Raw genomic sequence first — 15,281 nt, 5'->3', positions numbered from 1 at the left:
GATTGCTCGCGGTAGACTTAACAAGCAGGTGCGGCTCTATCAATTTTTAAAGAGTGTTTGAAGTTGTTTAAGAGCAATCCGCGTCGAGCCGTAACCGTTGATGAAACATGGATTCATCATTATACATCGGAGATCAAGGAACAGTCAAAACAGTGGACTTCATCCCGCGTATGTGCTCCAAAGAAGGCCAAAACGGTCCCATCGACCGGAAAGGTCACTGTTTTTTGAAATGCACAACACATGATTTTTATCGACTATTTGGAGAAGGGAAAAATTATCATGGGGCAGTACTATGCTGTTTTATTTGACCAATTCGATGTTGAATCGAAGAAAAAACGGCTCCATTTGGCGAAAAAAGTGTTATTCCACCACAATGTACCGGCTCACACTTCTACAGTCGCCACAGCTAAATTGGTTAAATTGCTCTATAAATTGCTGCCGCATCCACCGTTACTCTCCGGATTTGGACCTCTATGACTTCTTTCTCTTTTCAAATTTGAAAAAATGGCTCGGTGAAAAGAGATTTATGCCGAATGAGGAGATCATCGCCGAAACAGGGGCCTATATTGTAGAATTAGACAAATCATACTTTTCGGAGGGGTTAAAAAAATGGCATGGCTTATTTGGTGAGCGCTTCTCAAATGCCGGGGATGTCGATCAATGGATCGCTTCACAGGATGATTCCTTTTTTCGACGTGGTATCCGTATGCTGTCGGAAAGATGGAAAAAAGTGGTTGAAAACGATGGAAAATATTTTGATTAATATATAATATACTGTAATAAAGAAATTTCAAAAAATTAGCAAAAACTTTTGAACCGACCTGATATAAAAAAGTTCAAATTATTATGTATTACATATTTCTATTCTTTAAAAAGATATGTATTTATTATACTTTGATCAGTAAATTTAATATAAACAATTCGTATAAAAATAATTACAGATGTTTTGACCTATAATTAATTATCAATATTAATTATCATTATCAATATTAAACAATATAAATAATCCGAATTTTAAATATACACAAATAAATTTGAATTTAAAACGTCTACTATAATTACATCATATTCATGTAAATCTAAAAATATATCTTTTAATGTTCGATTTAAAAAACCATCTTCAACATAAGATTTCTTACAACCGCTGTGCCACATTTAAATTAAATTATAAATTTGATTATTATTAGATTGGAAGAATAATTTAATGATTATCATATACTCAACACCAAAGATATTCTTGTAGGATTGCATTACAGAGCTTTATAATAAGTACTAAAACCATGCTATAAACAGCAAATAAATTTGATATTTAAATGTTGCAAGTCTTTTGCATTTATGAAATAAAATTACTTTTTTCTATAAAGACAATATAACATAAAATCGTTTGCTACTGATCGCGCTTCATCAAGCTATATTTACTATATTAAAAGACATTATTAAAGCAATTTTTACATTCTATACAATATAATTTATCTATAGCCTTTACAGTAAAAAGTAAATAACCTTTTACCTCATTAATGCATGCCATTAGTATATTATTCACGCAGAACAAAAAGTCATTAAAAAAATAGTTACGAAATGATCGTTAAAAGTCAGTTTTGATATTATAAGGCACGATTCATCTTAATATACTGTTTTTAATCGTGACCTATTGTTCTACTTAGGTATTGATTGCTATTTTATACATTATTCATATATGATAAAATTTTTATTTTCGAAACATGAAATTTTAAATCCACATATACATATTTCCCGATGAGGATACTTTCTTATCTTTCTTGTCTTTTTTTTCCCTCTTTTTCTTTAAATTATAATATAGAAACACAATAGAAGTAGGCTTGTAAAGAGATGTACTTTGGCCAAAAGTTTAGAATTAAATACTTATCAAAAATATAAAGCATAATAAATATAAAGAAGTATTATAAAATATAAAAACATGGAATCAATATTTCGTTACGATTCCGAATTCGACAAAGAACGAGATTAAAAGATACAAAAGGATAGCCACGCTCGCGCGCGCGCGCGCGCGCACACACACACACACACACACACACACACACACACACACACACACACACACCTGTTTCTCCTCAAAAAAACTCACACAAATGCACTTTGTGATAGCTCTATAAAGTATTCGAATTCTGCTAATATATCATGTTCATGCTTAATTTTCAAGATGTTTTCTATCGATCCCGAACTTTTTATTAACATTTTCGTATTCAGGAGATTAAAATCTATAAAAAACGCTATGCCTTTTACTTACATCTTCATAGGCAAAAATCGGCCTCTTTTGAACATCCTCCTTTAGAAATATTCTAATAAACACTGCTTGAAAGTATGATTTACATCTTACTCAACATTTTCTTTAACTTAAAATAAATAGAATTATATTTAGTATAGTTATAATTAACATAGCACTGTTTAATTTAAAAAAATTAATGATCATAAAGAGTTTCTTCTATAATTTAAACTATTTTTGAAGATAGACAATATATATAGAATGCGTTCCATATAACGTTTCCAACAACTTCGAGAATTACTGTCCTTGTTCAATATTTACAAGGGAGGTTAGGCAACTCAAAAATTCAAAAAATTCTGAAACCTTGTGTGCAAGTAGAGTAGTTCATCCGTAACACAAAACTATTTTCTGTTGGTGCGGAATTTCACTCTAAGGGGGTGAAACACCCCTTTGAAAAAAAATAGATTTTTTTCTTTTGAAACGAATATCTTCGAAACTATAAAAGATACAAAAAAATGTATTTATTTATTTATTTATTTCAATTCAATAAATAAATAAATAAATAAATTTTTTTATTATATTTCTAAAGTACTCTTGAAACCATTCAATTTTTATATTGGAAATTTTTTTGTATCTCTTATAGTTTCGAAGATATTCGTTTCGAAAGAAAAAAATCTATTTTTTTCAAAGGGGTGTTTCACCCCCTTAGAGTGAAATTCCGCACCAACAGAAAATAGTTTTGTGTTACGGATGAACTACTCTACTTGCACACAAGGTTTCAGAATTTTTTGAATTTTTGAGTTGCTTAACCTCCCTTATTAATATGCAATAAGAATGCAATGATTCTAGGAGCGTTGTGAGTGGGCGATAAGTAAAACGCAGTCATAGAGTTTCTCATAGAAAAAAATAAATATTGTATATATAGGGGGATAGTTTAAATTAGAAAAAGAAATAATCAAATAAGGATAGTTATTTATACAAAAAATATGTATTAATTTTAATCGGTGAATGGCACGCAGATCGTGAAAATAATTAAATCGCTTAAAATGTAAACAATTCTTGTCTGGACAGTTTGACCTTGCTTGGGTCACAGTATAGGTCAGACGGCGCGTAAGTTTCTCTGTATAAACGTATACAACACTAATAGTCAACATTTTAATATTAACAGAGTCATTTGAGTTTATATAAAGAGTGACTGTTGCGTTGAAAAGCTTTAAAGGCGTTTCTTATCTGTAACACAAACAATACTATAGCAATATTATAAATATCAAAATCAGGTATAAATGATAGAATAAGAAAACAAAATAACCACATAAAATACACATAGCATTTTAGATTATCTGAAAAATAATAAAAATTATGGATGGCAAAGAAGGATTTAGATCGTTGAATAATATTGATTCCGATGAGGAGATCGTTATATCAGGTATTGCTGGCAGGTTTCCTGATTCAGATAACATGAATCATTTACGAGAAAACTTATTCAATAAAATCGATCTCGTTAAATCAGACCATGGGCGATGGGAAAAAGGTAAAAATTCAAATTTATAGTTATATATTATATTTTTACATTTATATATAATTGATTGAAAATATAATATGCTATTTCTTCTACACTAAATGTAATTACATATTTATTTGGTAAAGAAGTACTTTAAACTAAAGTTTCATCTAAAAAAAAAATAAAAAAGTAATATAATATATTTATGTAAAAACATCTATCTTTTATTAGAGCAATTGGACTTACCAACACGAATTGGAATAATAAACAACTTAGAAAAATTTGATGCGGATTTCTTTGGATTATCTTTCAAGCAAGCACACACACTTCTACCCGAAGGAAGAATGTTACTGGAACATTCTTATGAAGCAATTATCGATGCGGGAATTAATCCAAAGCAATTACGAGGAAAGAATACTGCTGTAATCATAGGCACATCTTATATCGAAGCCCAAGGGAAATTGCTATACGAGAATTATCAGGTAAAGAAAATTATAGATATATCCATACAAAAGGAATCACCAAAGGATTACAGATTATTCTGACTGTTACGTCTTATGAACTCAACGATTGTTTTCTTTCGTAAAAGTTTGATCGTTGCCACTGTTGAAAGTATTTATGAAAAATTATTAGAGTTCATCTGTTAATGCTTACTAAAATTTTTATAATTACGAGAATAATGTAGTGATAACAAACTCATTTTCTTTTCAAACTTATAAAAATTATACAATACACCAATTAAAAAAATCAAAGACAATGATCTTCAAATCTTTGAAGTTATTCAATTTAGAAAAAACATAATTTTATCATTACAATATGAGTCTAGTAGTGGAAACCGGGACGAAACGCCAACTTGTGATATTCTTCGTAATCTTATTTTTCACAGAATTTGATTTATTATTAATTTAATTTACATTAATTAATAACAAATCGTTAAATTTTAATATATGTCTTTTAACATATTATTAAGATCCAATAAGATGCTATAAGCATCAAATATTGTTAGATTACGTTGTCAATTTAACGAGTGATATTACTACGGTAGTTATTTAGAGTTGCGTTTGTAAAAAGTCTGAAAATATTTCGGCGCACGATTAAAGAAAACTACATACGTGGTAAATAAATTCACACATTACTGTAGCAACCTAAATCTTGCTTGCTTGACCGTCATTTGACCTTTATTTAATCATTGTTATAATTTTATCATATAAAATATTATTTTCGATACTAAATGGATTCTAACAAATAAAAATTATATACTTCATTTTATTTTAGAGAAGTAATAGTACCTAATATTCTTAGTAATTCATCATACATAAGTAAAAAAGGAATTAATATTCAAATGCATTTGTAAACGTTAATGTTTTGTAGTTAGACAGTTTTCAAATCGTTGGATGTAGCAAATCTACAGTGGCAAATATGATTTCGTACTGTTTGGATCTAAAAGGACCATCATACACCGTCGATACGGCATGCAGTTCTAGTCTTTATGCCATGGCCCTTGGTTATCATTGTATTATGTCAGGAAAATGCGAAGACGCTATAATTGGAGCTGGAAATCTATGTTTGCATCCGATTCTTACCCTGCAATTCGCTCGTCTTGGTATTTTTATATTAAAATTTATTGATTATTGAATATTTTTACTTAAAACTTATTAATCTACTTACTTTACCACGTAACACGTAAGATTTAGTGGTCTGCACGTTTCTCATTCATAATAAATAAATAAATTTTAACGAAATGCATAATCTCGATAAAACATTTATAAAATTTGTCAAAATAGAATATTACTTTATCGGAAATAAAAATGATAATCATTTAATTCTTTAAACGCAAATTAATTTAATAATGCCGAATATACTAAAAACGTATATCGTATACTTATATGCATAATATATTACAAACAGTATTTTATACTTTACAGGTGTTTTATCACCTGAGGGCTATTGCAGACCTTTCGATTCCGCTGGAAATGGTTATTCGCGTAGCGAAGCAATTGTAGTAATATACCTTCAAAAGGCGAAAAATGCGAAGAGAATTTATGCTATATGTCCGCATATAAAATTAAACAGCGACGGTTACAAAGAAGAAGGAATAACACATCCATCCTTGCTAATGCAAAGTGCTTTACTAAAAGAATGTTACAAGGAGTGCGGAATACCGACCACTTGCTTGGATTACATTGAAGCGCATGGTACCGGTACCAAAGTTGGTGATCCACAGGAAGTCAAAGCTATTTATAACAGTTTATGTAAAAACAGAAAAACTCCATTGATGATCGGCTCTGTAAAATCCAATCTTGGTCATGGTGAACCTGCCAGTGCTTTTATTCAAATCGCTAAGGTAAAACAAGTGTGACTGCTATTTTTATTTATCATTATATATAGAATTTGCTTTTATTTCATCATATACTCGTATATGTATATATATTATATATATATATATGTATAAAATATACACACACAAACATAAGACTTATTCACAATCAATAAGAAATAATGCCTTTATAACGGTCTAGCTGAAACTTATAGATACATATATATCGTTCTAATTGTAAGATGCGTAAAGAGTATAGAATTGTTAAATTGCTAGTCAATTTAACTCATGATATTGCTGCTGTAATTTAGTAAAGTTTGCGTTTCGAGATCAACAAATTGTTCGGCGCGCAGTTCAAAGAGGTATATAATACATATTAAATTACACGGAATTATACAAGCATCTGAGATACAGCTAAAGACCGTTAAAGCCATTATTTGTTATTGATTATGTTTATTACGTGTATAGTTTTATGAGATTTAATATTAAATATTATGTTAGATTTATTATTTTATAAAAATTATTTGAAAAGTCACGATAATGTCTATATAAAATTAATAAATAGTATTGCGAGAATCATTTATTAAATTCAATTATCATTGAAATTAATGTAGTGACAAATACGGTACATAACTGTTAAGTAATGGGCGCGTTCAAGTTGACAAAGCAGATATAACCTGCTCACCGAGCACCTTGACGAAAATAATATGTTTATTAAAAGTTTATAAGAAGCTTGCTTAAATGTTGAGTAGATGTTTCATTTGAATTTTAAAGAGTTTATGAACTGTTTATGAAATGAAAATTTAAACATGGAATTGTTTAAGAGATATTCACGATTACGTTTTAAAAAATTGTGCTTTAAAAACAGTGTTTCAAAATATCAGTAAAACTTCATAAACAATCTTCAGTAACGTAACCATCAATAAAACTCTTCATAAAAACAATATAACCATCGATAAAACACTATCTAAACAAGTATAAACAATATCTCACTAAAAATTTTCGCCATGGCAAGTGAACATAATTGATTGTTATAGAGCCAAACAATCATATTCAATCGCTCGGTAAGCATGCTTAGCCACTTTGCCGTCTTGAACTCGCGTAATGACTATATAGTTTATATGTGTCACAATATTAATTTCATATCTAAACTAGCTTAAAGTACAATGTAAAAAGATGTTCAAAATTGATTAATACATAAAAAACAAATTTCAGTATTTTTTAATGTACATATAAAAGTGAAAAATAATATTTATAATATTACAAAATGCAGAGAGAATTATTGAAATAATAAACTACATTACAAAATATGTACAACACATGTGAATTTGATATTTTTGTTAAATTATTAGTCTCACACATTCTTACACTCTCCTTTGTATTACAAAGCTAACTTTACTTTTTAAAGACAATAATAGCCTTCGAAACTGGTTTTGTTCCACCAAATATCAATTTTACATCACCAAGGAAAAATATTGATGCTTTGCTAAATGGAAGTGTTTGTGTCGTCCAAGAACCAATGCCAATTAAAAACGGTTATATAGGAATAAATTCTTTCGGTTTTGGAGGAGCCAACGCTCATATGCTATTAAAGTGGAATCGTAAACAGAAAGTTAATAATGGAACACCAAATAATGATTTGCCTAGACTTGTAATATTATCTGGACGTACTGAGGAATCAGTGAAATTGTTTTTAAATGATGTTAGTAGATATTTGGAAAGCTACTGCGATATTATTTTGCACAATTATATTATCATAGTTTCTATTTCAAAAAATTGATCGTTATAGATTGCTAATCGTCCGATAGATGTAGAATATATCCGTTTATTACATGACGTCTATGCAGACAATATAGACAATCATTCATGGAGAGGGTACGCTGTATTGAACACTTTGCAACAAGATGTAGTAAAAGAAATTAAAAATTGTAATAACTTGAAGAGACCCGTCTGCTTCGTATTTTCAGCTTTAGGTTCGCAATGGCCAGGAATGGGTATATATTTAAAATTCAATAATTTATATCTTTACGAAGATTTAAATAGTAAAATAATGTAATTCTTTCAATGAAACTTTATCAGGTCGAAACTTATTAAAATTTCACGTTTTTGCAAAAACAATAAGCAAATGCGACAATATTTTAAAACCGTATGGTATAAACATTAAGGACATTCTAACAAATACAGAAGAAAAAGTGCACGAAAACGCATTAAACGCGTTTCTTGGAATCATCGTTATACAGGTGAAGTATTATATTTTTAACATGCATTATAGTATCAATTATATTGTTAGTAAAAAACATAAATCAATATTTAAATACGGTTATTTCCCTCCATCAGATCTAATATCTTGCTAAATTTACCTTATTACAACTTAATATTATTTTTTTTTCAATAATATTAAACATTTTAATATACATATACAATGCCCAGTTATAAACGACATATATTTGTAGGTCGGCTTAGTAGATCTTCTGACTTCCTTAGGAATTATTCCGGATTACATGATTAGTCATTCTGGAGGTGAACTTGGTTGTGCATATGCAGATAAATGTCTTACCATTGAACAAACGATTTTATCTGCATACTTTGTCGGTTTGGCATGTGCCAAAGGAAAAATAATTCATAGCTCAATGGTGGTTGTCAGAATTGATTACGATTCTCTGAAAAATATATGTCCAGCGGATATTCAAATAGTATGTCGTAATAACGAGAATAACAGCATCGTTAGTGGACCCACAGAATCAATAAAAGAATTTATTAAAAAATTACAGGTAGATTTGAAAATAGAACTTATATTTTATAATTAAATGAAAAAAATTACTTAATAGTTATTAAAATATCGAATTGTTAATCTCAAGATACAATTAGCCGCATGTGTTGTATTTTTGCATTATTAGACGAACAACATTTATGTAAAGGAGATCTACTGCAACGTACCGTATCACAGTTCGTATCTTGCATCCACGGAAACTCAACTTTTGCTTAATTTAAAGAAAATAATACCCTGGCCGAAGAAACGAAGCCAAAAATGGTTCAGCACTTCCATACCTCGTATCGAATGGGTCAATTCAACATCAAAATTATCATCGGCGGACTATCATTTGCGTAGTATATTAAACACCGTTCTCTTTGAACAAACATTACATCTAATTCCGAGTAACGCTATTACTATCGAACTCGCACCATGCGGCGTTCTGCAGCACATATTGAAAGAATCTTTGCATCCAGAAGTGACGAACATTGTATTGACTCAACGCACTGAACAAAACAACAATGTAACTTTTCAAGGAATTGGAAGGCTCTACAACAGTGGACTACAGCCGCAAGTTGCAAATTTGTATCCATCAGTGGAATATCCAGTGAGCAGAGGAACTGCTATGATTTCTCCATCAATCAGGTACAAAGAATTGTAATCTAATTGCTGTTCATATAAGATATATAAATACATATACATACATATACCGCATTGTTCATAAGTATGTGTTCGGGAATGCTTGTAATTTTCTCGCACCTTATCAAAAATTAAAAAGTTATAATAAAACATATATGTTATCCTTTTAACTCGTTTCGTTAGATGGGATCATTCCAAAGATTGGTTTATACCAAAATATGAAACACAAAAGTCCATAAAATGCAGAGAAAGGTATGTTGAAATTTTACTTAACAATGAGGATTATGATTATATGAACGGTCATGTAGTTGATGGACACAATGTATTACCTGCAACAAGTTATCTTGCACTTGTTTGGCAAACTGTTGGCATGATAAAAGGGCAAATATACACAACAATATCGATAGTTTTCCAAGATGTAAACTTTATTCGTGCTACTCATTTGTCGAAGAATGAGGCTGTTAATTTGAAAATTGCAATACAGAAAGGTATTAACTAAATTCAAAATAGTATAATCATAAAAATGCATAAAGTAGCATAATCATAAATAAGTATGTAAAAATATTACAGATGGAAAGTTTGAAATAACCGAAGGAAATAGCGTTATTGTAACAGGTATAGTATACGAAACATTAAATCCAGAACAAGAAATGATTTCGACAGATCTATTACCGAAAAATAATGATGAAGAAGAACTCATGACTGCACATGATATCTACAAGGAGTTAAAATTGCGTGGATATCACTACAGCGATTGGTTTCGTGGATTGAAGAGTGCATCTCTATCGGGTGAAAAAGGGCATACTATTTGGAGAAATAATTGGGTAACATTTATGGACTCTATGTTACAGATGAAATATATCGAATACGATACTAGAGATCTGTATATTCCAACAAGTATTCAGAAAATAGTGATCAATCCAATGCTTCACGCTTTGAAGATACAGGGCAAGAAGGACGATGAAGAAGTTACAACGGACGTTGATAAATGTAATTGTTCTTCATTTACTGATAATAAGAGTTATTTGTTCATTACATATGTATATATAAATATATAAGAAATCTCTATAACATAAAGCGTATTATTACAGCAATTCCGATACGAATATATAAAGATATAGACACAATTAAAGCTGGTGGAATAGAGATACGAGGTCTTAGATCTACACAAATATATCGCCGGAATTTAACCCAAGATGCTGTTCTTGAGGAATACACGTTCGTAGCTCACTGTGATCGCGCTAAGATTCCTTTAAACGAAGCAATTCGTATATCAGCACAACTTGCTCTGGAAGATCATCAAATTATCAATGTGAAAGCTGTGGAGCTAGTGGAAGATGAAGATAATGTTGCATTAGAATATCTCTCATCTTCATTGCTGCTTGAAGCATTTAACGATATGCCATTAATACAAACGAGTGTCACTCTATTAACATCACCGAATCGTTTCAGGCCAAAAGACTTATTGCAAAACTTTTCGATCGAAGATTTTGAAAAACCGTCTTTGGATGACAAAGCTTTAATAGCTGCAGGCTTCAATCTTTTGACCAAACAACAAACATCGTTAAAGCGACTATTGCCATTTTTGAGAGAAGGTGGTTACCTGTTGACGCGTGAAAGATATGACGTAATTGACTATACGAAATATTTACATCAATACCAGCTAGATGTTGTTCTTGAAAAATGCACTGATAAAGAAATAATTGTGCTTCTGAAAAAGAAAGTTTTGATTAAAAAAAGGATTATTGTCTACATAAGTAATGATAACTTCAATTGGCTAGAAAATCTAAAGCCGCTTGTGACCAATGAGAACAATCTCGATAAGAATAGTAGAATCATAATTGTTGGAGAGAAAGATTTGGAATGCGGTTTATTAGGTTTTATTAACTGCTTGAAAAAAGAGCCAGGCGGAGAACTTGTTAGAGGTGTGCTCATTCAAGATGAAGAAGCTCCTGAATTCTCTCTTCAAAATCCTTTTTATGTAGATCAATTAGAAAAAGATATGACCATTAATGTATTGCGATCTAATAAAACCTGGGGATCATACAGACATTTGAAATTACCACAACCCGAAGCCAGTCCTGTACTTAGCGCTCATCTCTGTCAATCGGTACATATAAACCTTTTCAAAACATATTATAGTTGCTATTGTATAATAATATTATGTATCTCTTATTTTAAATGCTGTCATACAGTTTTGTATACATGAGATGTTATGATATGAAATATTTACTATAGGTTCGTGCTGATCTAAGTACACTTTGTTGGGTAGAGAATAATCGATCGGCTGAGGCTCGTCGTGAGGATTTAGTGAATATTGTTTGCTCATCTCTGAATTTCAAAGATATATTGCTTACGACTGGTAAATTAACATCCAATCAGATGCCCTTGAAAGGGCGGTTATATCAATATTGTCCTCTAGGAATGGAATACGTTGGATGGGATGCTAATGGGCAACGTGTGATGGGAATTCGTGAAACTGAGTAAATAATCTATAAAATAAGTACGTTGTGTAAAAATGAAACTGAATTAAAATTATTCTTTTCAGCTGTATAGCAAACGTCATTGTAAAAGATAAAAATCTGTGTTGGGAAATACCGGACACATGGACATTCGAAGAGGCCGCGACGGTCCCCTGCGCTTACATTACTGTTTACATGGCCTTATATATTTATGGAAGAATGAAGAAAGGTGATAAAATACTTATACATTCTGGTACTGGTGCCGTTGGACAAGCAGCTATTCATGTCGCTCTTAAAGAAGGATGCGAAGTATTTACTACCGTAGGCACGAGTAATAAACGAGATTTTATTAGAAAAACATTTCCGAATATTTTGGATGATCACATTGGAAATTCTCGAGACACTAGTTTTGAACAAATGATAATGCAGCAAACGAAAGGTCGCGGAGTCGACGTTGTATTAAATTCATTGGCAGAAGAAAAATTAATTGTGTCTGTTCGTTGTTTAGCGCAAAACGGTTATTTTCTAGAGCTTGGCAAATTTGATTTTATATCTAACAATTCTCTTAGTATGTCCGAATTTCAAAAAGGTATTAGTTTTTATGGGATTTTAATCGATAATTTAATAAGTAATAAAAAACATAAATATAAATCCCTATTATCCAATATGATAACCGATGGTCTTAAGAATGGAACCATCAAACCAATTCAAGCAACAGCATTCTCTAAAACAACAATAAAAGAAGCTTTTAGGTATATGGCAAGTGGAAAACATATAGGAAAGGTATGCCTGTACTAGTTATTAGTAGCAGATACTATTATATGTACAAATAACAATTTTACTTAAATTTCTATCACGTATAATATGAATTCTTAATATAATTCTTTGTATAGGTAATAATAAATATCCATGAGAAGAGTGAACCTTTAGATAAACACATTCTCGCGTATCGTCGCTATTATTGTCTCAGAAATAGAAGTTACATTATACTAGGAGGTCTGGGTGGATTTGGATTAGAGCTAACCGACTGGCTTATACTTCGCGGCGCTAAAAATGTCGTTTTAATTTCACGAACTGGAATAAAAAACGGTTATCAGCGCATGAAAGTTCAATTGTGGAAGTCATATGGTGTAAAAGTTCTGATCATCAAAAATATCGATGTTGCTAACATCAAAGACTGTGAACGTCTCTTACGAACAGTGGAAAAAGAAGCACCGGTGGATGCAATATTTAATCTCGGTGTGGTGCTCAAGGACAGCCTCTTGAAGAATCAAACCGAGACAACTTTTGCGGAATCCTTCTTGTCAAAGGCTCGAGCATCTCAAACATTTGACAAACTTTCTAGAAAAATTTGCCTTAATCTACGACATTTCGTAATGTTCTCTTCCGTTTCCTGCGGCAGAGGAAACGCTGGACAAACTAATTACGGCATGGCCAACTCCATTATGGAAAGAATTTGCGAAAAAAGGATGAAGGAAGGATTACCTGGATTGGCGATTCAATGGGGGGCTGTGAGTGAAGTTGGTCTTGTCGCTGACATGCAAGAGGACGATAAGGAATTAATTATCAGTGGCACCTTACAACAAAAGATATCTTGTTGTCTTGACGAGCTCGATAAGTTTTTACTTCAAAGCCGGCCAATTGTAAGCAGCATGATTGTAGCCGACAAAAAAACAAAGTCTTCCGAATTTGGCAATCTAGTAGAAACTGTCGCTAATATTTTAGGTAGGTGTCCCTATATGCATATATTATAAAAAATTGATTTAGTAATATATATATATTTTTTTACTAAATCAATTTTTTTTATGAAGGATATATTACAATATAAATTATAATAACCTATTTTATATTACAGACATACGTGACATGAGATTCGTAAGTCAAATTTCATCTCTGGCCGAACTTGGAATGGACTCCATGATGGCCGTGGATATCAGGCAAACTCTACAACGAAAGTTTGATATTCTTCTCACAACACAAGAGATACGAAATCTTACTTTTGCAAAACTCACTGAAATGTCTACAAACATCAGTGACAATAATATGCATAATAAAAAAAAATTCAACACAGAGAAGCCACAATTTAGTTTAGCATATTTAATTCTTGGTATAAAGAATGAAGACTATATTTCACAAACTTGTTCCACTTTCTCGACTAAAGGAACTACAACTGAAGTATTTCTTATACCGGGTATTGAAGGATGTGGAACTACATTTAATTATTTAGCACCAAAGATTTTATTTTCAACAACGTCCTTCCATTATAATACAAGCAACATTGATGCTCCTACAAACATTATATCAGAGAAAACTGATCATCTCATGAAGGTACTGAACCGTAATTCGTATTATAATATTGATGAATATATTGTTCTTATTTGAGAGGGACATCAAGTTCACATTGGATACTTTTATATATTTACAGTACATAATACCAAAGCTGAAAAATGGAAAAGATTTTATAATGGTAGGATTCTCCTTTGGATCTCTTATTGCAATTGAGTTAACAAGAAGATTAGAGACTATGAATTTTAAAGGCCGATTAATTCTTATTGATGGGGCTCCTGAACTAATACGAATGATATACAAATGTTATATGCCAAGTTCTGAACTAGATCTTCAGATTTATGTTCTAACTCATATTATGGAAATTTATTCACCAGGAAATAGTAAAAAGGTATAATTTTCTTCTTGGACTTTTTATTCTTTCCTATGTTCTTGCACACATATTAAAAATATATATAATTTTATAGATTCTAATGGAATTGAATCATTGTGAAACTTGGGACGAAAGATATAATATTTTTGCCCAACAGTTCTTAATTATGAACACATCACTTTCACTTGCAAATTTAAAAACGCTATGTACAACAATTTATAAACATTTAGCAGCTGTTCGGCAATACAATCCTTCTACCTTGACACCTATTAAATCTTCCATAACTTTGCTAAAACCTACACAACCATTGAATATACCAATTGAAGAGGATTATTGTTTGCACAAGGTATCAAAAAAATTTGCATTATTCTCTGTATTGAATAAGTCAAATTATACAAATTTTTGATTAATGAAATATACAATTATTTAAGGTAACTCACAACAAAGTGAAAGTACATTACATTGAAGGTAATCATGTGACGATCTTGAGGAACGAAAAAGTATCAGCTGTAATTAATGGAAAACCACCATTCATAATTTAATGTTTTAATTTATATATAATTTGTTAATTTTGTAATAAAATGATTTTATTACAGAATTAATTAAAGTATTATATATAATTAATTAAAGTATTATATATAAAAAGTATTTTATTACAAAATTAAATATACAGTATATATTTAAAAATAGATTTCTTATTAGTCTTAGC

At 30.7% G+C, this 15,281-nt stretch overlaps 1 protein-coding gene across 1 annotated transcript; it reads left to right on the top strand.

The window, feature by feature from the left end:
* The first annotated feature begins 3,601 nt into the window (after nt 1-3,601).
* Nucleotides 3,602-15,114, top strand: LOC108772286 (fatty acid synthase). Its single transcript, XM_018537793.1, has 19 exons — nt 3,602-3,773; nt 3,975-4,225; nt 5,115-5,346; nt 5,669-6,087; nt 7,469-7,762; nt 7,850-8,054; nt 8,140-8,300; nt 8,514-8,831; nt 8,958-9,457; nt 9,635-9,939; nt 10,022-10,441; nt 10,543-11,561; nt 11,690-11,934; nt 12,000-12,696; nt 12,807-13,638; nt 13,769-14,241; nt 14,339-14,590; nt 14,667-14,918; nt 15,004-15,114. Exons 1-19 carry the CDS (start codon nt 3,602-3,604, stop codon nt 15,112-15,114), a joined length of 7,158 nt encoding a protein of 2,385 aa, XP_018393295.1.
* The last annotated feature ends 167 nt before the right edge of the window (nt 15,115-15,281 follow it).

Source organism: Cyphomyrmex costatus, unplaced genomic scaffold (assembly GCF_001594065.2).
Source record: "Cyphomyrmex costatus isolate MS0001 unplaced genomic scaffold, Ccosl1.0 scaffold182, whole genome shotgun sequence".
NCBI classification, from domain to species: domain Eukaryota; kingdom Metazoa; phylum Arthropoda; class Insecta; order Hymenoptera; family Formicidae; genus Cyphomyrmex; species Cyphomyrmex costatus.
The sequence above is the reverse complement of the archived record's forward strand: the minus strand, read 5'-3'. Positions and strand labels throughout refer to the sequence as shown.

Excerpts from the sequence above, each read along its gene's own strand:
- LOC108772286 (XM_018537793.1), top strand. The coding sequence starts at position 3,602 with ATGGATGGCAAAGAAGGATTTAGATCGTTGAATAATATTGATTCCGAT. Across the intron at positions 9,940-10,021 it reads GAAAATTGCAATACAGAAAG|ATGGAAAGTTTGAAATAACC; the intron begins GTATTAACTAAA and ends AAAATATTACAG. Across the intron at positions 14,919-15,003 it reads AGGATTATTGTTTGCACAAG|GTAACTCACAACAAAGTGAA; the intron begins GTATCAAAAAAA and ends CAATTATTTAAG.